This window comes from Mauremys mutica, chromosome 21 (assembly GCF_020497125.1).
Source record: "Mauremys mutica isolate MM-2020 ecotype Southern chromosome 21, ASM2049712v1, whole genome shotgun sequence".
Lineage (NCBI taxonomy): Eukaryota > Metazoa > Chordata > Testudines > Geoemydidae > Mauremys > Mauremys mutica.
In genome coordinates, this window is record NC_059092.1 from 15,610,587 (window position 1) to 15,636,516 (window position 25,930).

General features: G+C 52.6%; 1 protein-coding gene across 4 annotated transcripts in view; it reads right to left on the reverse strand.

The window, feature by feature from the left end:
- The window catches only part of IGSF21 (immunoglobin superfamily member 21), a 250,853-nt gene that overhangs the window by 25,680 nt on the left and 199,243 nt on the right, over positions 1-25,930 (reverse strand). For all 4 annotated transcript variants that reach the window (XM_044996688.1, XM_044996689.1, XM_044996687.1 and 1 more), the window contains exon 5: positions 7,126-7,241. In XM_044996688.1, coding sequence (XP_044852623.1) covers positions 7,126-7,241 — 116 coding nt within the window. The remainder of the gene's footprint in view (positions 1-7,125; positions 7,242-25,930) is intronic.

Here is a 25,930-nt window from a genome sequence, read left to right on the forward strand (position 1 = left end):
AGAGCAGAGAACCCCCTGGTCTCCTCCATGTGTTTATTTAAAGGAAAATCATTCACAAAATAAGTTCAGAACCTGCCTTCAAGGAAGCTTAGACAATAAAACCTGCTGAAGACATCACCTGATGCAATGGAACACGGCCTTTGCTGTGAGTCTGTACATTGGTGTGAGCGCAGAGCAAACCAGAGCATCCAACAACATTTCCCTGGGGAAACGGGGGGCCCGGAGGCTGGGAAGACGCAAACAACTGTTCACTTGTAGGTTCCACTTAGAATCTAGCCCGAATTGGCAATGAGCACGTAGCACATGTGAGATGAGTTTGGTGGATCTCAGCCTCATTCCCGTGGGCAGGTTTGAACATCAGTAAAATCTCAATCATGATTTGAGCGACTGTGGTGCACACCCAGGGACTAGTCACCTTTACAGGTGGGCCCAGGTTTGGGAGAAACATCCCCTGCTACTGTCTAGGCTGGGCCTACTCTGGGCCACCCAGAGGGCTCTTGTCAGTCTGGCACCTTTCCCCAGAGCTCCACTCAGCTGAAAACTGTTATATCCTTGGGGCAGCTGGTGTAGGAAGCAATCACTTGAGGCCAGAGAGCAGGCAGCTAATCAAAACCTCCATTTTATTTACAGATATACAGAGAGCTCACTCAGCCGGTTGAAACTGGCTGAGCTATCCCTTAATAGTCTAACTCAGTTGCCATAGTAACAAAACCCATGACAACCAAATACACAACATATCCCTCCCCCCCAATAAGAACATCCCCTAAATAAAACACACACTAAACTAGAGAAGGAGGGTAGACTGCCTCCATTCCTGGCTAAACCCTGGGGATTATTTTGCCCCATACCCGTGGGTTCGCCCTAACTAAAAATCCAGCCGATGAGGAGGCCTTCTGTCTCTAGGTGGATTACGGCGAACTTCTGGTGTTGTTGCACCCGAAAGTACTAGGGGTTCAAGGTCCGCAGCACGAATAGGTGAGGAGGTGGTATCAGCTCGTGCTGGGCAAAGGGGTATCTCAGCTGCCGGCAGTAATGGAGGAGAACAGTCAGGAACAGGTGACTCATGATTCGGTGTCTCACCAGGAGGGGTGAAGTCAGACCCCTCAACTGCAGATGGGTCCTGAGGACTGGCATGACCTGGCAACAGCTGATCTACATGTCGCCGCCAGGTAAGATTCTCTGCAGTCCGGACTGTATAGGAAACAGGTCCTGTTTGAGTGATGACTGTGGCCGGGACCCATTTAGCTCTGGAAGTATAATTCCGAGCCAAAACTGGCTGTCCTGGGCTAAAGGTTCGGTCTTTTGCTCTGGGTGCCCGTCTGATGACTTGATATTGCTGCTGACGTTGCACAGTTTGTCTGGGTTCAGAAGGTTTCAGCAGATCAAAGCAAGTGCGCAGCTGTCGTCCCATCATTAGAAAGGCTGGGGAAGCCTGGGTCGTAGCATGAGGTGTGTTTCTATAGGAAAGTAAGAAGGTATCCAGACGCTTTTGAATGGAGTGTTGTCCCTTTGCTTATTTCAAAGCGTTTTTCATTGTCTGCACAAATCTTTCAGCTAATCCGTTGGTGGACGGATGATATGGTGCTGACGTGATGTGGTGTATCCCATTTGCCTTCATAAAATTTTGAAACTCCTGAGAGACGAACTGCGGTCCGTTGTCGCTCACAAGTTGTTCTGGCAGACCAAAACGACTAAAGAGTCCTCGTAGTTTTTGGATAGTACTCTCTGCAGTAGTGGACTGCATTATAGAGACTTCTGGCCATTTAGAATGGGCATCTACTGCCACCAAGAACATGCTTCCTTCAAGGGGGCCAGCAAAGTCAACGTGAATACGTTGCCACGGGTTTTCAGGCCAGTCCCATGGGTGTAGGGGTGCCCACTGGGGTGCATTTCTTACACCCTGACATGACATACAAGCTTTTGCCTTCTCTTCAATAGCACTGTCCAATCTAGGCCACCAAAAATAGCTTCGTGCAATTTCCTTCATGCACACTATTCCACAGTGACCGGAATGTAGCTGTTCTAACATCTGTGATCTCAGGGGTGGTGGAATAATGACACGCCTCCCCCACAACAAACAACCAGATTGGACCGATAACTCCGTCCGCCTGGACATGTAGGGAACAAGGTCGGGTGAGACCGGAGAGGTTTGTCGAGATTTTCCATGCATCACCAGGTCCATAACTTGGGATAATACTGGGTCAACGCGGGTTGCCTTCTTTATCTGAGTAGCAGTGATGGGTGTATTCTCTACCTGTTCAAAGTAGAAGATTTCCTTTTGGGCACTATCTTGATGTTTGACCGGTAAAGGCAACCTTGAGAGGCCATCTGCATTGCCATGCAGAGTGGATTTCTGATATTTGATTTCATGTGTGTGTGCAGAAAGTATCAATGCCCAACGTTGCATACGACTAGCAGCTAATGGGGGAATGCCTGTGTAGGGTCCAAAAATTGATGTCAGAGGTCGATGGTCTGTAAGAAGAGTAAACTTTCGCCCAAACAGGTACTGATGAAACTTCCGAATTCCAAAAACAATTCCTAATGCCTCACGTTCGATTTGGGCGTAGTTAGTTTCTGCTTTGCTTAGAGTGCGTGAAGCAAAAGCAATAGGTCTTTCTTCTCCCGAAGGCATAATGTGTGACACGACCGCTCCCACTCCATAAGGGGAAGCATCGCAGGCCAATTGCAGGGGTAAGGATGGATCAAAGTGCGTTAGAACTTCAGAATTTAACAATGCATCCTTAGCTTTGTTAAATGCAACATCACAGGCTTCAGTCCACTTCCAGGCCTTGTTCTGCCCAAGGAGCTCATGAAGTGGTTTTAGCAGTGTGGCTAACTGTGAGATGAACTTCCCGTAATAGTTGAGTAGTCCTAGAAATGAGCGCAGCTGGCTTACATTTCGAGGTTGGGGAGCCTCCACAATAGCTTTAACTTTTGCAGGGGCCTCATGAAGACCTGCAGAATCGATGATGTGTCCCAAATATTCAACAGAGGGCTTGAAGAATTCACACTTGTCTTTGCGAACTCGTAGGCCATACTCTTCCAGTCTTTGTAGGGTAGCCTCTAAATTCTTTAAGTGATCCTCTTCATTTCTTCCAGTGACCAGGATATCATCCAGATAGCACTGAACTCCTGACAAGCCACACAAGATCTTGTCCATAGCCCTCTGGAACAGGGCGGGAGCCGATGTGATTCCGAAGGGTAGGCGACAGTATTGATAAAGCCCCTTATGAGTCACAATAGTCAACAGCTCTTGGGACTTTTCATCGACGTGCATCTGTAAATATGCTTGACTCAGATCAATCTTACTGAACTTTTGTCCCCCAGCCAGGCCTGCGAAGAGGTCATCGATGCGGGGAAGCGGGTATTGCTCTGCACACAACACTGGGTTGACAGTGACTTTAAAATCACCGCAAATCCGGAGAGAGCCATCTTTCTTCACTATTGGAACGATAGGAGTGGCCCATGAGCTATGGGTAACTGGTATTAGGACTCCATTGGTGACCAGGCGCTCCAGGTCTGCTTCAACTTTTGGCCTGATGGCATATGGCACAGTTCGGGCTTTCAGATATTTTGGTGGACTGCCAGGTTTAATGTTCAATGTCACAGTGATTCCCTTCATACTTCCCAAATCATCTCCAAAAACAGCAGCATGTTTCCTTAGTATAGGGGTTAGACTGGTTTCTTCTTTAGTCATTCGGTGCACTTCTGCCCAGTTCAGCTGAATCTTCCCAAGCCAAGACCTACCCATTAAGGCTGGGTAGTCACCTCTCACCACAAACAGTGGCAATTTAGCCGCCTGTCCATTGAGCTCCACCTTAACATCAATAGTGCCCAACATGGGCACAGCTTCACCTGTATACGTCTTCAGAACAGTTTTTGTTGTCTTAAGCGGAAGATGCTGTAGCTTTTCCTTATACACAGTCTCAGGAACCAGCGAGACAGCTGCACCGGTGTCTAGTTCCATGCGTATAGGTTTGCCCTCCAATAAGGGGGTTACCCAGTATTCATGTGAGCCCGCTGCCAAAGACAAAACATGCAGTGGCACTTCCTCTTGTGAGGAGGTGTCACATTGATCATCCTGGGTCTGCTCTAGGGTATGCAAGGTTCCTCTTTTTGTTGGCCAGACCACAGGCCTCTTTTTCTTTTGTTTACAGGCATACTCAATGTGTCCCTTTTTGCCACAGTGTCGACACACCAGGTCCTTACACCAGCATTCTGATGCCTGGTGACCCAGCTTACCACAGCGGTAACATTCTTGACTCTGCACCGTTTTGTGGGTCAGTTCTTGTGACACTTTTTGCACCCTAGGGGATGCACCGATGTATTGTGCCTCCCTTGTAGCCAGTTCCATGGAGACAGCAATATCAACAGCCTTCTGTAATGTAAGCTGAGCCTCTGTCAGTAGGCGCTTCCGTATAGCTTCACTGCAGAGGCCACACACTAACCTGTCACGCAGGGCATCATTTAACATCTCTTTAAATTCACAGTGTTCTGCTAGCTTTTTTAAAATGGCTACAAATTGTACAACTGTTTCATCTTCCTTTTGGTCTCTTTTGTGGAACCTATATCTTTCAGCAATTACCAGTGGTTTTGGGGAGAAATGAGACCCCAGGATTTCCACAATGTCACTGTAAGATTTAGTCTCAGGCTTAACAGGGTGTAGTAAGCTGCGTAGCAGAGAGTAGGTTTTAGCCCCTACAACAGTTAAGAATATTGGCACCTTCTTCGCTTCTGTAATGTCATTTGCAATACCAAAAAGCTCAAAACGCTCAGTATACACATGCCACTGCTCTGTATTCTCATCAAAAGGCTCCAGGGGCCTGGTCAGAGTAGACATGATTTTTAGTTTCACTTTCACAGTCAGTGCAAACAAGCAGCTTTTTTTGTTTGTTTGTTCTTTACCTTAACTTCTACTTCCTTCTGTTACTGGAGCAGCACCGGAGTCTCACCCTCGTCGCCAGTGTTATATCCTTGGGGCAGCCGGTGTAGGAAGCAATCACTTGAGGCCAGAGAGCAGGCAGCTAACCAAAACCTCCATTTTATTTACAGATATACAGAGAGCTCACTCAGCCGGTTGAAACCGGCTGAGCTATCCCTTAATAGTCTAACTCAGTTGCCATAGTAACAAAACCCATGACAACCAAATACACAACAAAAACAATCCCTGCTTTGCCTGGAGGAACTCCGAGCGCCTCCCAGGACCCTCCTCCACCTCCTCACAGCTACCCCCACCATCCTCACTGGTGCCCACCACCATCCCACCTGTGCCTGCTACCCCCACACATAGCCTCTGCCACCCCCACTCCCTCCACCACTGCCCCACTCCACCTATACCCACCGCTACCCCCACTCCATCCACGCCTACCTCCCCACCTGTGCCCGTCAGCGCTGCCTGTAGCCTCTGCCACCCCCCACTCCCTCCACCGCTACCCCAACTCCACCTATACCTAGCATCACCCATGCTCCATCCATACCTACTGTCCCCACCACCTGCACTCACACCCACTCCCTGGCCTATCCCCATCGCCACCCCCACTGCTGTCCCTCCCATCCTTCTTGGGAACTGACAACATGGCGCTGCCTTTCTCCTCCCTCCCCAAGGCAAAGGCAATTCTCCCAAGAGCCTGTGGCCGCACTACATCCCACCTGAACCTCCCCACAACACACACTCACCAGCGTGTCTCCAAGGGCAGCAGCGCTAGCAGAGACCGGGCCTGGCCATTTTTACCACCCATCCCACAGCAGGTGTAGATGACTCAGTGCCTGGACACTAGTGTTCCCACTCACAGCTGGCTGGTGTAGACTGGGCGGGGGGGAATATCACAGCCTTCAACCGCCACCAGTAGGGGGCAGCAGCTCCACCTGGTCTCCTCCATGGAAGCCTTTGCCTTTGCCGCAGAATTCGTGCATGGCGGGCAATGACATTGGTTTGGTTTGTTGGCAGTTTGCGGGTGATCAGGAGTGGATTCCACCAGTGGAGCGAGCAGGAGTCCACCTGTCAGCTCTGCCGATAAACCTCACACCTGACCTCCCCTGCCCCCCGTTAGTCCAGTCCCAGGCAACTCCCTTCAGACTGTGTGGCGGGATGAGTCTGTAAAATCAGGAACTAGCGTTTCCCTCGTGGTTTCAAACTAGATTTGACCCCAGCTGGGCTGGATGGCTAGCCCAAGCCGAGGCCACTGCCAGCGGGACGGAGTCCCAGTCCCAACCGGACTGACTGGGGCAGATTTCTTTGTTGACTGGAAGAAAACGGAACCTGATTCCAATCGTGGGGCCGGCTGCTGCCTGGCATGCAAAGGGTGAAACCCATTCATCTCCATCTCCTCCACACCAGGCCAGTTTGAGTCAGGGTCTCACCAACCCAGGATGCTCAAGAGGCTGAAAAACATCCTGGTTCCTGGATTTGTATTTTTACTTGGTGAGGCACAAACCTTTGCCCGGCCAGGTAACATACAGGCCGGTTACCCTGTCTGACCCCAGTAGATTCCTCTGCAGCGTCACTACTGACAATGAGACACTTAGCTTCAGAGTTCAGAGCAGCGTCTCAGCACCAGGCTCAGCACGGAGTGGAGCTGCTGGGACCAGAACTGAAGATGGTAGGGAACGAGGGCACTGAGGGTGGTGGCAGCTGGGGAATCCTACAAGGGAGATCAGTCCTGGGAAGGAGGCCGGAGTGGGGGGTTACTATTTGCACTGGGGAGAAGGGTCCCTGGAGGGCTGGGGAAGCACGTCTACTCCAGGGTGTGCTCCAAACAAAGCATCAGGCCCATTGGTCCACCAGCCTGCATGCTTTCAGCTTGGACTGTAGCGATGCAGACACATGGGACTGTCCCTATGGCCTGTAGATAACTCCACTGCTCCTGATTTCATATCGTGCCTGCTGCAGGCTCTGCAGATGCCACCCCGCCATCCTGGCAGGGCAGGTTGCGCTGCTGCTCCTGCGCTCACTGTACGAGCCCTGCAGTCATTGCATGAGTGCCTGCACTGCGTGAGCATGGCTTGCATTGCGTGAGCATGGCTTGCAGGGCTGGAGAGATGGACGGCTCGGCAGGCAGGCAGCGCCACATATGCGGGGCAGGAACCAAAGCACCACGGGGTCTCCTGTGCGCTTGCTGTACTCACCGTCGGGGCAGGCTTCCCTCCCGAGACTATGCAGACCAAGGTGAAGTTCTGCGCTTGGTAGCGGCTGAAGGGGGCGGGCGTGTCTGCAGCAATGACTGAGATGGAGATGGGAGGAGCTGTTGGGGAGAAAGACCAGGGTTATTCCCAATGACCTGCTATCGTGCCCCGAGCTGCACCGGCCAGAGATTGTACAAGGAGCTTGTCCTACAGGGCACTGGCACAGGGGAAGTGGGTTGGGATAGGGCTACCCTCAGAGAGCATGTGGAGACTCAATGTGCCCCGCTCCCCAAATACACAAGCACCCCGTATATGCACCTCACACGTACCACACTAGTGCACACACACACACTCCTGCTGACACACACTTCCAAACACCCCGCTAACACGGGCCCAGACCCACTTCCCCCCACGCAACCTGTACTCACACGTGTGTACATACTGTGTCCACACGCATGCACGCACAACAAGGTCAGGCTCCACCTAATGCATCCCACACAAGTCTGTGTAGACACACCCCCACACCTGTGCACACAACACAGGCACACATATACAGCACCGCATACAAACCCATGGGAACCCACCGTGCACCAATATACATGCATACATCACACCAGATCACCCATGCCCCACCCCTCACACCCCCACACATGTACAAAACGCACTGCAGAACCTCCCCAGACATGCATGCCTTCTACAACACCAGCCACGGTACATCTATACCCAGGTGCCCACACACTCCCTTGCCCTCTTGTTCTTGACTCTGCCTCCGGATGGGCGGGGAGTTTTGCAGCATGGCTCTGCCTCCGGAAGGGCTGAACCAGATCCCAGCGCGATGGGACGTGGAAAAAGTCTGGCCTCAGATCCGATTCCGGAGCCAAAGCCCACAGCTTGGGTAATGGTGACAGCCCCAGCGTGTTTTTGTGGCTTCTAGCCACGCAGAAACTTCACGAGTGAGGTGCTGCCCGGATCCCACACCCATCGCCTTCCTCTGCTGCTCATGCATTCACTCTCCTGCACCTCCACCTCTCCATTCCCCCTCATTACGTTCACACAATCCCGTTAATCTAGCTCCGCAGCACCGACAACACCCTCCCTTCCCACTGCGGCATCCTCCCGGTGCAGGGGGAGCGCAGTGGGGCCTGCTACCGGAGGGGAGGAGAAGTGGGATGATGCTGCAGTGAAAGGCAGGGGGCTAGTCTCTGAGGCCTGGGAAAGAAAGGCCACGCCGTGCGGCAAGCTGTACATTTAAAGCTTTTAGGCAGATCGGAGGCGTCGCCAGAGAGAATTAAAAAAAAACAAACCAAAAAACAAAAGGGGGTAAGAAAAAAGAAAGCGCCAACCCTCTGGTTTATGTGAAAATTAACTATTGAACTGAGCAATAACAGCAGCCGAGCCGGGGCCCCAACTGACAGGAGAGATAAACGCAAACTGCCGCATCTGTAGCAACGGCTCCTTTTATGTGGCAGCTGCTCCGTGGCATGTGCAGCCCCTCTGCTGCAGGCTTCCACCTTCCCGCGCAAGCCGGCCCCTCCCGCCCATTAATTACAGCCGCGCAGAAAACTTTTTACGAGGGCTCGTAAATTTCTCCTCTCTCTCCACCCCCACCCGTGGGTTGCCTCTCCCAGGCCATTCGCTCGCTTGGGGGAGAGAGACACATCTCGGAACGCATCGTCAGCCCCCCTGCGCCTTCATCCGTTCCCCTGGTGTGTCCCTGGTGGCCCCCGTCCTTTATGGGCCAGTAAATCAGCACACTCGCCTCTTTCCCCGGCCTGTGAGAGCCTGTTCACATGCCGCTTCCATCCCCTCTGGGCAGCGGGAGGGGAAGCCTGACCACTGCTTAGAGCAAAATAGAAACAACGCCCAGAGACTCCTTCTCTTGTGAGCGAGTGGCTCTTTAAATGCGAGCTCCAGGGCCCTCGTTTCTAGGGTGCTGGTCTCAGGGATTGGCGGTAGCAGAACTAGCTAGCTCTCTCATTAGCGGGGTGAGACCATCGGCGCTCTCTGGGCTCACACTCTGATCGGTGGCAGGGAAATGGTGGCGCTCTCTGGAGTCATGAGACCGCCGGTGCCCGCTGATGGGCGGCTCGGGACCGCCGGGGCCCTCTGACTGGTATCACAGCATTCCTGCGACTAGCACGTCAGCCTCGGGCTGTGCTTTCACCAGATACCACACCCTGATCGGGGTGTTTGTTCAGCAGCGGGATGGGAGATGCCCCAGGGAAATCCCAGCCGCTGTTGCAGGCAGTGCAGGCGATGACTCAGTAGGGGGCGCTCTTCCCCCTCTGTCCGTACTGACCCAATACCTCCGCTGGGCCGCATCTACAGACAGAAGTGGGGCCTGACCCCTATGCTTAATTTGCCAGGCGCTATATTCGGCGTAGGATCAGCCCCTGGAAAACGTCTCTCGGCTTTTGCTCATAAGGCAGAACAGTCCCCATTAATAGTCATCCCCGCTTGTAGAGGCCTTACAACAGGTGGGGTTGCCACGGGCTAGTCCCAGCTGGTGTAAATCCGTGTAGTGCCCGTGAAATCCAAGAAGCCACGTCAATTTACACCAGCTGGGGATTTGGCCTGGTGTTTTACCCGCGGTGAGAATTGCTAGCTGGATTTCCAGAGATGGAACAGTTCCGTTTGACAAACACGCTTGATTTTAAAGGTTCCCCCCCCCCAATAAAATAAATTAGCAACCACAAAACAAGCAGATTGTTCTGCTCGGCAGTCTCCTGAAAGGCATCTCCTGGGCTTTAGTTTGGAGCGTTCTGGTTTGAAAGAGCAGTCAGCACGACTGCCATTGTCTTCTGAGCGCAAGGAGCATTAATCTGTTTACCCTCGGCTGGGTGCTGACTTCCCAGTGATTCAATAAAAACAACGAGGAGGCCGGTGGCACTTTAAAGACTAACAGATTTATTTGGGCATGAACTTCTGTGGGTAAAAAACCCACTTCGACACAAAAGCTTATGCTCAAATAAATCTGTTAGGCTTTAAGGTGCCACTGGACTCCTCATTGTTTTTGTGGATACGGACTAACACAGCTACCCCTCTGATAGTGATTCAATGTTTCTCTTCCATACCAGGCAGTTACATTTTGGGAAGGCCCTTCGGTTCTTACCAAAAAGATTTTCTGCTCCACTTGTCTCCCGACAAACGTATGATTTCCCAGAGTAGCGCCTCTCCCCGGCGGTTAGCTGGGAACATTATGGAGTCGTTCTGTTTCGCTTGGGACGTTTTTCTGACTATGCCAGGAAAACAAATGGCCCAGTTATGATTATTTATAGCACAGGAGTGCCTAGAGGCCCGGACTGAGAACAAGGCTCCACTGCGCTAGGCGCTGTACACACATGTAGTGAGAGAGACAGTCCCTGCCCCAAAGAGCTTACAGCCTAAATAGATAAGACAAGGGGCAGGAAGGGGGATCAGAGAAGGGAAACAACTTGCCCAGTGGCCACTGGCACAGCCAGGAGCGGAAGCCAGCTCTCCTGAGTCGCAGCTGAGTGCCCTAGCCACTAGGTTACACTGCCAGTTTCTACAAGCTGTTCTGCACCATTCATTCCTGTTGGCTTGCAAGTCAGTGCTAGCAGTGAATGCCTCTCTTGGGGTTACCACCATTCACCCAGACCACCTAGACTGAGGCTGCCCTTCCACTGCCTGATACCAGCAAAGATCCATTAGTGTTGATGGAGGCCCAGCTGAACTGCTGTTGCCTGGGGCAAGAACCCCCTTCAGCTCCTCCTGTGGGGCTTAAGCTTTCGTTTTAATAAGTGCCCTATGCTGCCCTGCTGGTCGCCGAGTTACCCCTGTGAACATCCCCCGTGCAGTCACTCCAGCATACCGGGGAGGCAATGCTGTCTGGTGGCAGGGCACCGACTAGGGAGTCAGGACCTTTGTGCATGGCACTTCCACCACCTGGTGCCTGTTTCCACGCCTGCATTTTGTCCTTTTCGAGTGCAGGCTCTTTGGGGCAGGCGCTGTCTCTCGGATGATCAGGGGGATGGAGAGCCTGTCTCACCGGAGGGGACTGAAATAGCTTGGGCTGTCTCACCCAGCAAAGCGAAGGCTGATCGCTCTCCATAAACACATCAGGGAGGGAACCCCTGCTAAAGGACAACACTGGCCCCAGAATAGATGGGGATAAACTGGCCAGGAGTCAACGGAGGCAGAAATTAGAAGCAGGTTTCTAACCATTAGGAGGTTCTGGAGCAACCTCCCACTAGGAGCAGTAGAAGGAAACCGATGGAGCTTGATCAGCTGAGGAATGGGATTATATGACGAAGTTCCCTGCAAGAGCAGGGTCTGGACACGTTGACCCAGGAGGCCCCTTTCCCGTCCTACGTTCCTATGTGTGTATACAGCACCTAGCACTGGGCGATCCTGTAGTTAACAACAACAATAATAATAATTGTACCACAGGAGTCAGGCCAGGGTGACTCAGGGTTTCCTGTGTCTAGGGGGGATGGAATGGAACCCCGGCACTGTCAGGTTACAGGAGCTGGGCGTATCCATTGATAAAATGCCTCTGAGTTGGTATCTTCCACTTTGAGGTGTGAGGCTGAGCTTCCTTGGGCCCGTCTCTCCCCCTTGCCTCTGGCTTCAGAGCAGGGAGACGCCGTTCGCCTTCCCTCCCAGATTCTTTGATGGAGCAGCATGCGTGGCGTGAATGGCCTCAGTCCGCCTTTGCTACGTGCCGTGCTCCCATCCTCCGTCTTCCCGGGGTGTCTGGCAGGTTAGAGGCCTCTGCAAAGAAGCAAATGAGAACTGGGAGAGGTGCCCACGGCAGGGCCTCACCTCCTGAGGACGGGAATGAACCTCAAGCATCACCCCCATCTTTCTTCCCGGTGACACGGGCACGACAGATGCTGATTGTGCCGCCTAGCCCGCTACCAGGAGCCACTCAGGGTCCATCTCCCCTGCAGCCGGGGGGCCGGGAATGGCTCGTGTAGACGTACCCACGCTCCAAACAGAAGGGCGGTCGCTGTGGTGCGGGCTTCGGGGAGGACTGCACAAGCACACGTCACCCGCTAGGAACTCACCTGTGCAGCCCGCAGCGAAGCCCGCGTGTCGCAGCATCCTCACTGCTATTTTGAGAGAGCTAGCGAGAGTACACACCCTCTGGCTGCAATGTGGACGTGCCCTCAGATACGACGGTCGTGGGCGCGGCATAAGAACCTCAATGGAAGAGAATTCATTCCGGCAGCTGCGTGTCTTGTGCCTGCGCTAATTAAGCGATGCCCCAAGGTGTGTGTTTGTGCTGCTGGGAGATAGTGCATGTGTCTGGGGAGGTGCTTTTTCCTCATGCCGTCAGCCACCCGGGGAAGCGCGTTATCTCCCGCTCACACGAACCTCCCGGGGCGTCTTGCCCACCTCCACACAAACAGCGGGAAGCACATTTCCTTTCCTCTCCTGGCGACATTCCCCTCCAAGCGCTTCCCTCTGCGAGTACAAATCCGTCAGATATTCCCGATGCCGCACCTGCATTGATGTCCCTAAGCCGAATTCGCCACAGCCGACAAAAACTCACCCAGGCACTTCTGTCACAGCAGAGACAGGAGGGAAAGTTTCACTGAGTGCTCGTTTCTGGCAGAGGGAGAATAGGAAAAGGCAGGGGAAGCTGCTAAGGGATTTTTGGTTCTTTGTCTCCACTGATGCCTGAAGTTTCATTCGGCTCTGAAAAGCCTCCCCAAGGAAGAGCCTCGCTTGGTCCGGGGTAGTGGCAAACTCAGGTTTGTTTTGCAGGCCTCTCTGAGTTTCTGGGGATGGTTAGCGTTACACTGGTGGTCCGGACTCAGGCCTGGACCCAGAAGGTGAGCCGTCGGGGCCAGATTCTACTCTCAGGTACACCAGTTTCACTCTAAGCAACTCCACTGTCGGAGACATTCGAAACTCACACTAATGCCTCTGAGCACAGAATGTGGACCAGAGTCACTCACCTAGAACCCACTGGCCAGCTGAGGCTCGACACCTCCAGAGACCCCTGTCTGGCTTTCCTTGGGGGCGGCAGAATCCATCCAAATGCCATTGGAAACACAGACCGGAGGAGTCTGTGCTGGGTGGGAGCTGGAAGCAACACAACCTGCTCTCACAATGGAACAGCACCAGAGGTCACAAAAGAGTTTTGCCTTCTCCTCGCTTGTCTGTCCGTATTTGAGCTCCTGCAGGGAGAAAGGAGAGTCCATCCACGTTCCCAACAGCAGAGAAGAGGCTTGTCTGTCTCGGGGCGACTCCTATGGGGAAATCATCTTTCCAGCAAAGCAGCTCTTGGAAAAAAGCAGCAGATGAAAAAGGAATTCCATGGAGAACCTCACATGTTCTGCCTGGAGCAGAGACTTTACTGGTATCAGCGCTAATGCAAGCAGGGAACATACCTGGCCCCAGTTGCTAGTTGGACATGTAATTGAGACTAGGAAATCGATGTCACCAGCAGGTGCTAATGTGATGCCCTGGCTAAGTATGATTATGTCGCCCTCTAGTGGTCAGATGGCACCCAGGATAAGAGCTTTCTATTTGCTCACACTTAAGGCTGCAGTACTCTTCTAGCTCAGGCAACAGGGGCTCATGGCTGGCCATGGAGTCTTTACAATGTGGAAGGACCATGTGGACCAGAGCAAAAAAGCAGAGTCCTGGCCCAGTCACATTTGGAGTTGGAAGGCAGGGAAAGAGATGGGTTCAGCTCCTACAGCTGATCTGGTGACCCATGTAATATAGACGTCAATGGAAGCATCTGAGCAACAGATTTTGCAAAGTACAGACCCCAGTGTCATGTAAGGTGGGGTTTCTTGCACTTTCCTTGGAAACATGGGGGACTAGCCATTGTTGGTGGGAGAATACCAAAGTGGACAAGCAACTGGTGGTCTCATGCAGTACTTCTTATGTTCGTGTTCTTACGCGCCTGGAAATATCCTCTCCACTTTGGAACAACCAAACCAGCGACCATCCCCTAAGAATCCATTTCAGGATGCTGTGGGACCTGGACACTGCCATGCAGACATGGAATCACACTCAGTAAGGCAGCTGATTCTTTTGGCGAATCATGACCCTTAGGAGCATTCGTTCCAGGCTCCTGGTGGTCAGAGATACCAAACCTGGGGAAAATGAAGAGCTCTCTCCTAGTGACAGCCGGTTGGGTGGGGAGCAGAGCAGACACCTGTTCACCTCACATATATCCCAGGGACATTGCTGGCCATGCTAACGCTGTAGGGGAGAGCGCTGGCAGTGGAATAAAGGAAGAAGCCACTCTTGTGTCTTATGACAGATGACAGGAGCTTGCTGCTCAAGATGAGACATTCCGTCATGTCAAAACCTTCTTCTCCGGAACCTTCGGTAACAAATAACCGGCTCCCTCCTCCCCCGATTCCAGCCCGGTGGAGGCTCCAGAGTAAAATCCATAGATCTGTGTCACGGCGGGAGAAAGATGGACGTGGCGAGCCAGGAGAGAAATCGCTCCAGATAGCAAAGGAGAAAGATGGGAGATGGATATACGGAGAGCAAATTACGGCAACATGCAGGAAATATAGACACCAAGACAGAGGAGATGTGAGAGTTTTAAATAATTGAACTCCCCCAGCCTAATCCTGGCCCTGCCATGGAACGTGACAGCTGCTGAGTAGCCACCCCATGGAAGATTTGTGCTGGTTTAAGCAGCCAGATCTGATTTTGTTGTGTCAGTTCAAGGGATAATAAAAGAGAAGCACTGCACCATCAGACAGTTGCTGCCAAGCCTCTCCACTCACATGAGCACCGGGGATTATTGTTCAGAGTTTGGTAGCACCTACAGGACCTGAAGGAGATCAGGGGCCCATCACATGAGGTGCTGTACGCGCACATGGTAAGAAAGGGTTCCTGCCCCAAAGAGCTGACAATTTAAATACAGGTAACAGAGAACACACTTGGGAAGAAGAGCAATACTCCCACCCCTATTTTAACAGATGGGGAGATGAGTCCCAGACAGATGAAGTGACTTGCCCAAGCTGAATTAGGAAACCTGTGGCAGAGCCAGGAAATGAACTCCCATTTCCTGAGCTCAAGCCCAGCACTTTCACCCCAAGCCCATCCTTCCACCCAGCGAGTAAGAAAAGCAAGTGCAGGATCCAGCTGCCTCTCCGGACCCAGATGCTCTTTCCATTGCCAGTGGCAGGATAAGGACCTGCTCCTGCCAGCCAACTCCCACCGATTTGGGGGGAGTTGAGGTGCTAAGCCCATCGCAGGGGCAGGCAGTGCTCAGTGCCTGGTAAGAGTGAAGGGAGCACAGTGAACCTTGGTAGGGCTTCCACAAGAGTCCAAAGGCAAGAGAAATCCCCAGCCGGTAGAGACTAGCCTGGCATTTGTCTTGGGTTGACAGTCTCTTGTGGCAGTCAGTTCCACCGTCTGATTACGTGCCACACTAGTTACTCCTAGATTCCCCAGCCATCAATGCCAAACCAGTGCCCCCTAAGCGGGACCCTGGGACCCATGTGAAAAGCCGCTCATTAACACGGTGAAATATGCACCCTCACAGCTTAGCTAAAACCACCCAGAGCAACAGCTGAGACAGCCTGTGCAAAGAGGCTCTCCGTCAAGTGGGAGGATTTAATGAGTCCTTGTGCAGCCACGCTCTGTCTTCACTCAGATAAAGGAGACAGCGGGTAATTGGAGAGGAATGGGTGACCCACGAGGCCTTTCTGGCCTTTGATTTTCAGGAACCCAACATAAAAATAAACCCAGGCCAGGCTCCTCAGCTGTCGTGAAACCACATCACACCACTGACGTCGACGGAACTGCCTTCCTTTACATCAGCTAGCGGATCAAGTGCCCTGAGTGTTGTCAAAAGTGGCATCTCTGCGGCAGCCAGACAGATTCTAATAAGAGAAATGCCAGGCTGCTTAGCTTCACTGGCCATTTAGGAGTGGCAAAGTGCTTTCTCACTGTCTGCCTCTGCCTGCGTCTCTCCATCTCCTTGCTGCCGTGTCCCTTGTAACCTTCCCCTTCTCTTCCTTAAATCACCCTCCCTCTCCCCCAGCCCCCGCAGACCAGAGTCACTTATCACATGCAATTAAAGGTGCCATCCGGAGGAAGGAAACTTTACCTAATGCTGAGACCTCTAAATTTAGAGCCAGCCGGCAGGGAGTTGTAAAGCATCTCTGCTGACCTAAGGATTGTCAGAATTTAATGATGTCGCCATCGGCCTGGCCCGGGATGAACTCGGAGAGAAAGTGAGCGGAGAATAAAAGCCAGTCCCACCTCTTGAGGAGGTTCTACCTTTTGTCTCTCTGTGGGAGCAGCGCTGATTAGAGAGGAGAAATTTTGCCCTGAGTTTGTTTCTACCACCAAGGGATATCTGAAGGGAGGACTGAAAAAAGGAAGGAGAGTTTCTCTTGGATTCAGCAGAATTCATGACTTCAGACACTATTGACTCCACTGAGAGAAGACTGTGTTCATGGAGAAAAGATGGTTGAGATAGAATCATAGAATATTAGGGTTGGAAGGGACCTCAGGAGGTATCTAGTCCAACCCCCTGCTCAAAGCAGGACCAATCGCCAGCTAAATCATCCCAGCCAGGGCTTTGTCAAGCCTGACCTTAAAAAACCTCTAAGGAAGGAGATTCCACCACCTCCCTAAGTAACCCATTCCAGTGCTTCACCACCCTCCTAGTGAAAAAGTTTTTCCCCAATATCCAACCTAAACCTCCCCCACTGCAAATTGAGACCATTGTTCCTTGTTCTGTCATATGCTACCACTGAGAACAGTCTAGATCCATACTCTTGAAAGCAGTTGAAAGCAGCTATCCAATCCCCCCTCATTCTTCTCTTCTGCAGACTAAACAATCCCAGTTCCCTCAGCCTCTCCTCAGAAGTCATGTGCTCCAGCCCCCTAATCATTTTTGTTGCCCTCCGCTGGACTCTTTCCAATGTTTCCACATCCTTCTTGTAGTGTGGGGCCCAAAACTGGACACAGAACTCCAGATGAGGCCTCACCAATGTCGAATAGAGGGGAATGATCACGTCCCTTGATCTGCTGGCAATGCCCCAACTTATACAGCCCAAAATGCTGTTAGCCTTCTTGGCAACAAGGACACACTGTTGACTCATATCCAGCTTCTCATGCACTGTAACCCTTAGGTCCTTTTCTGCAGAACTGCTGCCTAGCCACTCAGTCCCTAGTCTGTAGCAGTGCATGGGATTCTTCCTTCCTAAGTGCAGGACTCTGCACTTGTCCTTGTTAAACCTCATCACATTTCTTTTGGCCCAGTCCTCTAATTTGTTTGGTCCCTCTGTATCCTATCCCTACCCTCCAGCGTATCTACCACTCCTCCAAGTTTAGTGTCATCTGTAAACTTGCTGAGGGTGCAGTCCATGCCATCCGCAGATCATTAATGAAAATACTGAATAAAACCAGCCCCAGGACCGACCCTTGGGGCACTCTGCTTGATACCAGCTGCCAATTAGACAGGGAGCCATTGATCACTACCCATTGAGTAGTCTAGCGAACAGGGTCTATTCCTGGCTCTGCCACCAAAAATGTCTCACCTGGGCACTTTGCAGAGGTGTATTGGTCCAGGTTAGCAGATCTCCATGCAGGACCAGGGCCCTGATGTGATGTGATGGCCTAGTCTAGGGGAGGCCAGCACCTGACTCAGCAAAGGAAGGAAATTTGAAACCACAATGTACTTACTCAATGTTGCAACATTGTAGATGGAAGCAAAATTCCTCCTGTATCCCCGTGAGTGATCATTTTATGCCCTGAAGCACAAGATTTGATTGCCCCTATTATCCTGGCTTGCATAGCTGCAAACGTTATTAGCAGTCATAAAATTATCCTGGCCTTTTCCGAATCCAGCCACGGTATTTGTCTCATTGCCCTCTTCTGGCAGCGAATCCTTCAGGTTCACCGCACCCGGCATTAAAGAAGTAGTTCCTTTTATTGGGTCTAAATGTTCTGCTCTTTAATTTCATGTCAGCCTCCACCTGCTCTTCAGCTCACGGGGCAGATACGAGGGAAAAGCCGGCGGGGATCAGTTTTCACCACGCGCTTCGTAACTCTAAGGGCCCGGCTCGAGTTCTTCTCCTGCTCAATAATCTTGGGTCCAATTCTTTTTTCAACTGAAGGTGCCCAAAGTTAGGCACCCGAATCCAAGGGTCGACGTAATCAGCTTCATATTCAGAGGGGCTTCAGACTACGAGTGCTCAGAATCTCTGAAAAATTAGACCGCGTTTTTCGGCTGAGATTTTCAGAAGCACTTCCCTATCCACGATACAGCTATGGTCCCCATTGGCATAGTACAGGGGCCGGCAGAAGGGCTTGTGCCGAGTCTTCATTTATTCACTCTAATTTACGGTTTCGCGTGCCGGTCATACATTTTAACGTTTTTAGCAGGTCTCTTGCTATACGTCTATAATATAGAACTAAACGATTGTTGTATGTAAAGTAAATAAAGTTTTAAAGATGTTTAAGAAGCTTCATTTAAAATTAAATTAAAATGCAGAGCCCCCCGTGACTGGTGGCCAGGACCTGGGCAGTGTGAGTGCCACTGAAAATCAGCTCGCGTGCCGTGCCAGAGGTTGCCTACCCCTGGCGTAGTATCTGAGCATCTCATAATCTTTAATGCGTGTATCCTTACAAACAACCTGTGAGGCAGGGCAGTGCTGTTATCCCCATTATAGAGACGGGAAACTGAGGCATGTTGAGGCGAGGTGACTCGCCCAAGGAGTCTGAGGCAGAGTAGGACATTGAACCCTCATTGTTCAAGACCCAGGCTGATGCTCCAACCATTGGGCCACCCTTTCTCTTTCAGTCTATGGCACTTAGGTGCCCAACCGCCATAGACTTGTTGATAAACAGGAGGGGGTTCGCAGGAGAGCCAGGAGAATGATTAAATGATTGGAAAACATGCTTTATAGTGAGAGACGCAAGGAGCCTGATCAGCTTAGCTTAACACAAAGAAGGTTAAGGGCTGACTTGTTCACAGTCGACAGGGACCTACACGGGGAACAGAAATCTCACAACACAGGGATCTTCAGCCCTGCAGACAAAGGTACAACAAGATCCAATGGCTGGAAACTGAAGCTAGAAACGTTCTGATTATAAAGAAGGCACAAATCGTTAACCACGCGGGTAATTAACTATTCCCAGCTCAGTGACCAACTCGCCATGCGCTCCCATGCCTGACTCCATCCCCCTTACACTGAGGAGCATCTTGACACAAGCTCTCAATGGGACTGTTCACCTAGCATGATGCTCCGCAATGTAGGCATGGCAGGATCAGGCCCTTAACTGCGGCATGCCTCAGTTTACCCATCTGTAATCTGGGGATGGCAATACCTGCCTTGCAGGGGGGTTGTCTGGTGCCTAACCAGTTAATTAGCCAAATGTGGCTCTCCACTTGCTGGCATCAATCAGGTGTCACTCCATTATCATACACTGATGGACTCACTTCGGAGTCACACCTGGGGTAATGAGAGCAGCATGCAGCACTTACTGTTTGTAAAGTTATTTGAGAACCTCCGACGGACGGGGCCAGAGACGGGCAATGTCCTATCCAGGGGCGGCTCTACAAATTTGGCCGCCCCAAGCAGTCATGCCGGGGAGGCGCGCCTGAGCCGCGGGAGCAGCGGACCTCCCGCGGGCATGACTGCAGAGGGTCCGCTGGTCGCTCGGCTGGACCTCCCGCAGCTGCGGGCGGTTCGCTGGTCCGGCGGCTCCGGTTGAGCTGCCGCAGGCATGCCTGCGGGAGGTCCAGCCGAGCCGCGGGACCAGCGAACCGTCCGCAGTCATGCCTGCGGGAGGTCCACTGGAGCCGCGGGCTGAGCGTCCCCTCCGCAGTCATGCCTGCGGCAGGTCCGCCGGCCCAGCCTGCCGCCCCCCTGGGAAAGGGCCGCCCCACGCGGGTGCTTGCCCCGCTGGGCTCTGGAGCCGGCCCTGGTCCTATCGTTACCATGCGCCTGATTTTCAGAGGCGCTGAGTACCGGATCCTCCTCCTTTCAAGATGCTGAGCCAGAGCAGCCACAGCTCCCATTGATGCAGCTGTAGAGGAGAGCGCTTGGCGTCTCTGAAACTCAGACCCTGTTACGCACCCTAATGATTTAGTGCCACTGGCACATGCCCCCCCCAGATACCTGTCTGCATAGCCCCCCCCCCAGGCGGCTCCAGTAGGAGCTCGAAGCCCCTGCTGTCGATACACATGAGGAAGCAACTTTTAAGATGTTGGCTGACGTCTAAACGCCGCACTGAAAAACCCAGCCGTTCCGTACCAGCGTCCCGCTTCTCTCTCCGCTGCAGAAGATCATTTTCCCAGCAGGGCGTCTTACTTCATTACAGAGAGGCTTGGACGGTTAAAGCTGCAAAAATGGAACAAGAGGCAGGGCCTCCAGGGTTGGTGGCAGTGGGTTTTTTTTCCACTTTAATAGGGGCTCTCTGGCTAATCTACATGCTGGGAGGCTTTTCGACTGGCGATTTGCCAGGGGGTGGGGGAAGAGAGAAAGAGGGGTAGAACTAAGGAGGGGGAGACAGGAGAAAAGGGGAAGGAGAAAGATCCAGGGGAGAAAGGAAAAGGGTGGGGGAGGGGGAGGAAGAGGGAGACTCCTACAAGCAAGTTGGAGGAAATGTAGATCCCTTACTCCACGGGGGAGCTGAGAGGGGCCAGTGCTTCACCCCAATCTCAGGCATGGGGGTAGCGGTTTCAGTGCAAACTCCTGCTGCAGGCCGGCACATCTGCGGCTTGGCCCGCTGGGCCTTTGCCGTGAGTGAAACCAGGGGCAGTGGGGCAAATGGCAGCTTAAATCCGGCCTGTGCATCACTGCAGCGACAGTGGTGGCTGGAATCGGGGCACCCCCCAGCACAGACAAGGCCAAAGGCTTTAGTAAAGATCAGGCGACACGGAGGAGACCCTAACCCTAACCTTTATTATTCTCATAAGGGTCCAGGCAGTGCCCACCCGCACCCTCGCCCCGGCCTGGCTTTCGAGAGGGCAAGGTGAGGTGCGTGCTCTGGCACTCCAGAGACCCTCAGAGCGCTGCACCCTGAGAGTGACAGGCCCTAGAGAGGGTGCTCTTCAGGGCAGGGACCGTCTTTTGCTGCGTGTCCGTACAGCACCTAACACTGCAGGGCAATGCAACCACCAAACAGCATCATCCAACACGTATGCCACGCTTCCCTGCACCCCAAGCGGCTGCTCTGTCCTGAGGAGCCGGTGCTGCCAGACCACGCCGCATCTGCCTTCCCCTCCTGTAGCTGCACACAGACCGACTTAGCGCTCAGCTGCAGACAGGCAGCTAGGGAGCTCTATTAGCATATGTCCATGCTGTGTGGAGCAGCTGCCGCCGCTGTGCCAGGAGATGGGGTGAGGTTGCAGAGACCATCCACAGGTTGTCTTTTATTTCGGAAGGTGGAGCAGGGGGCCGGGCCAGCTGTTTACACCAGGATCTGGTTTCTGAGTCAGAAGTGACTCAGCCATACGTGAGCTGTCTTTGCTCACATAACATGCACCCGTCACGGCCAGGTTGGGCTTGACACGCCTGCCTTTCCCACTGCACCTTGGCTTCTCCAACACAAAGACAGAGCAACATGGACATTTTCAATAAATAAATAGGATCCTACCAAACCAAGACAGTCCCTGCCTCACCCTCTGGGGAGTGGAAAAGAGAACAAACCTAGCAGAGGTTAGTCACGTTTCTTAATGCATTGCTACGATGACGCGTGCAGCGGAAGAACTACATACAATAGACTAGACCCTCATGGCACGAAATCTCCCTTGTTGTACAGATCAAAATGGAAGTGGCTGAGACCTAGGATCTACGGGTGGGAATTGACTTGCCCAGCACAGAATGATTGGCAGATGCTGCTCAGCAGAGCAAGTACTGCAGTAGTGGAGGTTTCACAGGCAATCGCTGTGAACGTGCATTGGCTGAGCTTTGTGAAAGGCGCAGGATTGGCTTAGTAAGAAGCCGATTATTGCTCATTCCTTGCGTTGTGGTAGCCCCTAGCAGGGGCGGCTCTAGACATTTTGCCGCCCCAAGCACGGAGGGTCCGCTGGTCCTGCGGCTTCGGCGGACGCCTGTGGGAGGTCCACCGAAGCCGCGGAACCAGCGGACCCTCTGCAGGCAAGCTGCCAAAGGCACCCTGCCTGCCGCCCTAGCGGCGACCAGCAGTTGTAGGGGCCGGTGCAGGGTGGGATTGAGGTGCTTTGGCAAAACTTTAGGAAGGGGGCACTGGCAGGGCTGGAACAGCCCCGGGTGCTGCGGGACAGGAGCGAGGGGCTTCGGCAGAGCTGTGCGCAGGGAGCTCGCCTGGCACTGCACTCAAAATACCAGCAGCTGTTCCCAACCCCCCCTGCCCCATCCTGAGCGATGAAATGCACCCGATCTCCTCACTTAAAAACCCGCAAAGAACAAGCCAACGCCCTGCGGCCCATGCTCAGCCGCGGAGTCGGCCTCAAAGCTGACAAACAGCTGGGAATTGCAGGCCCTTCACCTCCCAGGAACCCCACACTGCAGCCTCTCCGAACGGGCAGCCTGGCCTCCAGGAGAGCGAGAGAAGGGAGGGAGGGAACGAGGGACATTCCCTGCTGGCCTCTGGCTTCTGTGCCATTCCTCTGAATTCAGGCGGGTCACAGAGGCTCCCGTGGCACCGTGCTGAGCTGCAGCTCCGGCGACTAGGAGTTAATTATTCAGCAAGTCGCTTCAGTGCCCTGCTGGGAGCTGAGGAAGCCCCTCAAGTGACCACCAAAAATCCCCTTCTTGTGGTTCCCAGGCCCCTTCGCAGCCTGCAGGGAGGGGTCTCCTCTCCTCACAAGTGGAGGGGTTCACTCTTGCTTCTCTTTTGCGGGTTGGTCTAGGTGCCTGGTGTCCTCAACATCCCTGCAAGAGAGGGGATATTCCTCCTGAGGAGGCGACTGCGGGCCAACGGGTCACCTTTGGGGGCTGATCTCCTTGGTGGCATCAAGGACGGCTTTAGCTTTAGCTCCTTCGGAGCAGGGTCCATTCCTCCTTATCACTGTGGACAGCACCTTGCGCAGCTCTGGTGCATCCTGAACAGTAATGTAATGCAGCTGCAGTCTGAATGACACCCCCCCCTCTGGGTCAGGGAGGTGCTATTAGAGCCAAGGAGCTGAGGCCGAGAGAGATTCGGGGAGCTTCCCAAGGGCGCACAGGAAGTCTGCAGCATGGCGAAGAATGGAACCGTGGTCTCAAGTCCCCGGCTAGCACCTCTAACCACGGGATCAGCCTTCTGTTTGGTTTCGCTGCTCGTCTCAGCCTGAAATACCCACTCTCCCCACCCCACCCGTTCTCGCAAACAGCTGAACCACTTTGCCTGAAATCTTCCAAAACCGTTCAGCCCACGTCAGACACCCAGCTTGGAAAGTTTCCGTCCAAAGAGTTCAAAATTGACAAAGAGGGCGTCCCATACACCACGACAGCTGAGAGCGTAACGAATCTACAGCAGCAGCCACCCTTGCTTTATGAATCCCGTGCACACAGGGAGCTGGGAGTAGAGCCCAGATTTTTTGCTCCAGAAAGACCAGCCTCTGGCATTTGACTTCAGCTGTACCAACCGTTCCCTTACTGGCTCTGTGGGCCCAGCCACGAGAGGGCAGCACCAGTCACTCAGCGACACAAGGCCAAGCCGTCATCCATAACGACTAAGAATAGACTGAGAGGCGAGAGGCCCGGGCTGGTACACCCAGGGTCTTCATCAGACAAATTGGCAGAGTTGGCTATAAAGGCTGGGAGCTGCTGTGTGACAGGGTCACCGCTCCCAGGCCTCGGGGCTGCCATTAATGGATTTTTCTCTCTGAAAGCAAAAAGGCAAGAGGCAGCCAGAGTGGATGCGGCCGAGTCTGCGCTGATTTCCCTCCACTCTTTATACAACTTTTTATTACTAATTGAAGTGCTCTAGGACACAGATGAACTTTCTTGGCTCCATATTCATTATTGCTCCGTCCTCCTTTGTAGAGAAATTGCAGGCGCTCTGATGATGGCTTGGAAACTTCGTGCTCGATTTGATCAGCGCTGGCTGCAGATGCCTGTGCCAGAAGCACGGCTTTCCTCTGGGTCCAGCACAGCCCGTCCACCTCCAAAGGTTGGGCTACATCACAGAGCTGGCTAGATTCTGATCCAGAGTCACTCCACCGAAGCTACGCTTCCTGGTGTCCTGAGGGCAGAAGTTGGCCAAAAGGATGGAGATCTAATGCTAAATCCAGGTAGGTTGGAAACATGCCGCTGGGTTCTGTGGGTGGGGAGCTGAAGACCGAATGCCAAGCCCAGGTGGTCTCAATATCTAAATCCTGGAGACGTGGTACTGAGCCCTGGCAAACCCTGCAATCACAATGCTCCTGGGTGCCGGTTCTTTGGAAACCCAATGCCACATCGTATAGAATACCATCCCCATAGACTATGGATAGTTAGGAATTATCTCAGAACAACACAACTCTTCCGTGGGGTGGAGGATGGGGCGCAAATATGCGTTGGGTTTATTTTGCTGATGATCATATCACGTCATTTGAACATACATCTCTTCCCCATCAATGAACGTATCTCCCGCCGAAATGCACCAGCTCCTTTTCCATCCGCTGCCTCCCTTCTCCACGGAGGTCGGTCACAGGCCCTGAATCGCCGCACACGGATGAAATTAATAAAGCGCTTTTCCAGAGACGGGCCTTCACTTAATCACTAAACACCCTTCCCTGCAGACAACTCCGGCCCAGCTCCCCTGTGTTTCCAGCATGAGCTGTCTTTGTAATTTCACTAGGAAGGTTAACTAGCCGGCTGCGTAGACTTAATTTGTACATGCAAAGCAGGCTGGCTCTAAGCACCCTGGGAGATGGCAATGAGAAAGGCACAGGCTCTGAGCAGGGCCACCTGGAGAGGGAGGGAGGTGGAAAGCAGCCACTCTTGTAGCTGATTCAGTGAAAGGCAGCTTTGATCCAGATGAAATGGATTTGGAGACATGTTTGACTGGGCCCTCAGCTGGACACAGGTTGCAAGAAATTGCAGATTAAGTTGCTATTTGCCCAGGTTGGAGGGTTTGCTGGAAGAACCAGACACAATTAGATTTGTCTAAAGCTGCAGGCTGGCCTCCTGCATGGCAGCGGGAGAGAGCACTAGGATTTGGATTGTAGGAAACGTCTCGTGGGTTCAAATATGGTGACGTAAGCATGGGGTTCTGAACCTAATCTTTACAGAGCTGGTGCATTTGTCAGCAGAGCTGAATGGGAAACGGTGTTTCCAGCCTGCAAAAATTGTTGAGATACTGACAAAATTTTCCCATCCCAAAGTGGGACAAAAAGTTTAAATCTCAAAATTTTTCACAAACGGAAATTCCAATACCGCCCCCCCAAATTTCAGTTCAGGTCAATCAAAATGTTTCATTTAGATTTAGACCTTTTTTTAAATATTACACACACACACACACACACACACACACACACACACACACACTCTCTCTCTCTACAATTAACTTAAAAATTGAAGCAAAATGTCATTTCAAACCCGAAAACTGGGCTTTTTCATTTCGAAAATGCCCAGACGAAGCAGTTTGATCATTTCAAAACTTTTTTCAAACAAACGTCAAGTTGAAAAATTGCTCCAAACCGACCCTTTCCCGCGAGAAGTTTCAGTTTCCCTTAATCAGCTTTTTCTGACCAAAGTCGTTTCGCTGAAAAGCTCCTGCTCAGCTGCGTTTGCTGGCAAGGGCGGGGGCTCATGCAGCAGACCTAGCCGAGATACATTGGCAGAACTGTGCAAGGGGCCCTGTGGGACAACAGCAGAAGGTGCTGCAGGTCAAGATTGCACAGCTGGGCGGGAAAAGTTTCCCAGTCCCTGCTTGCGTGATGGGTTCCTTT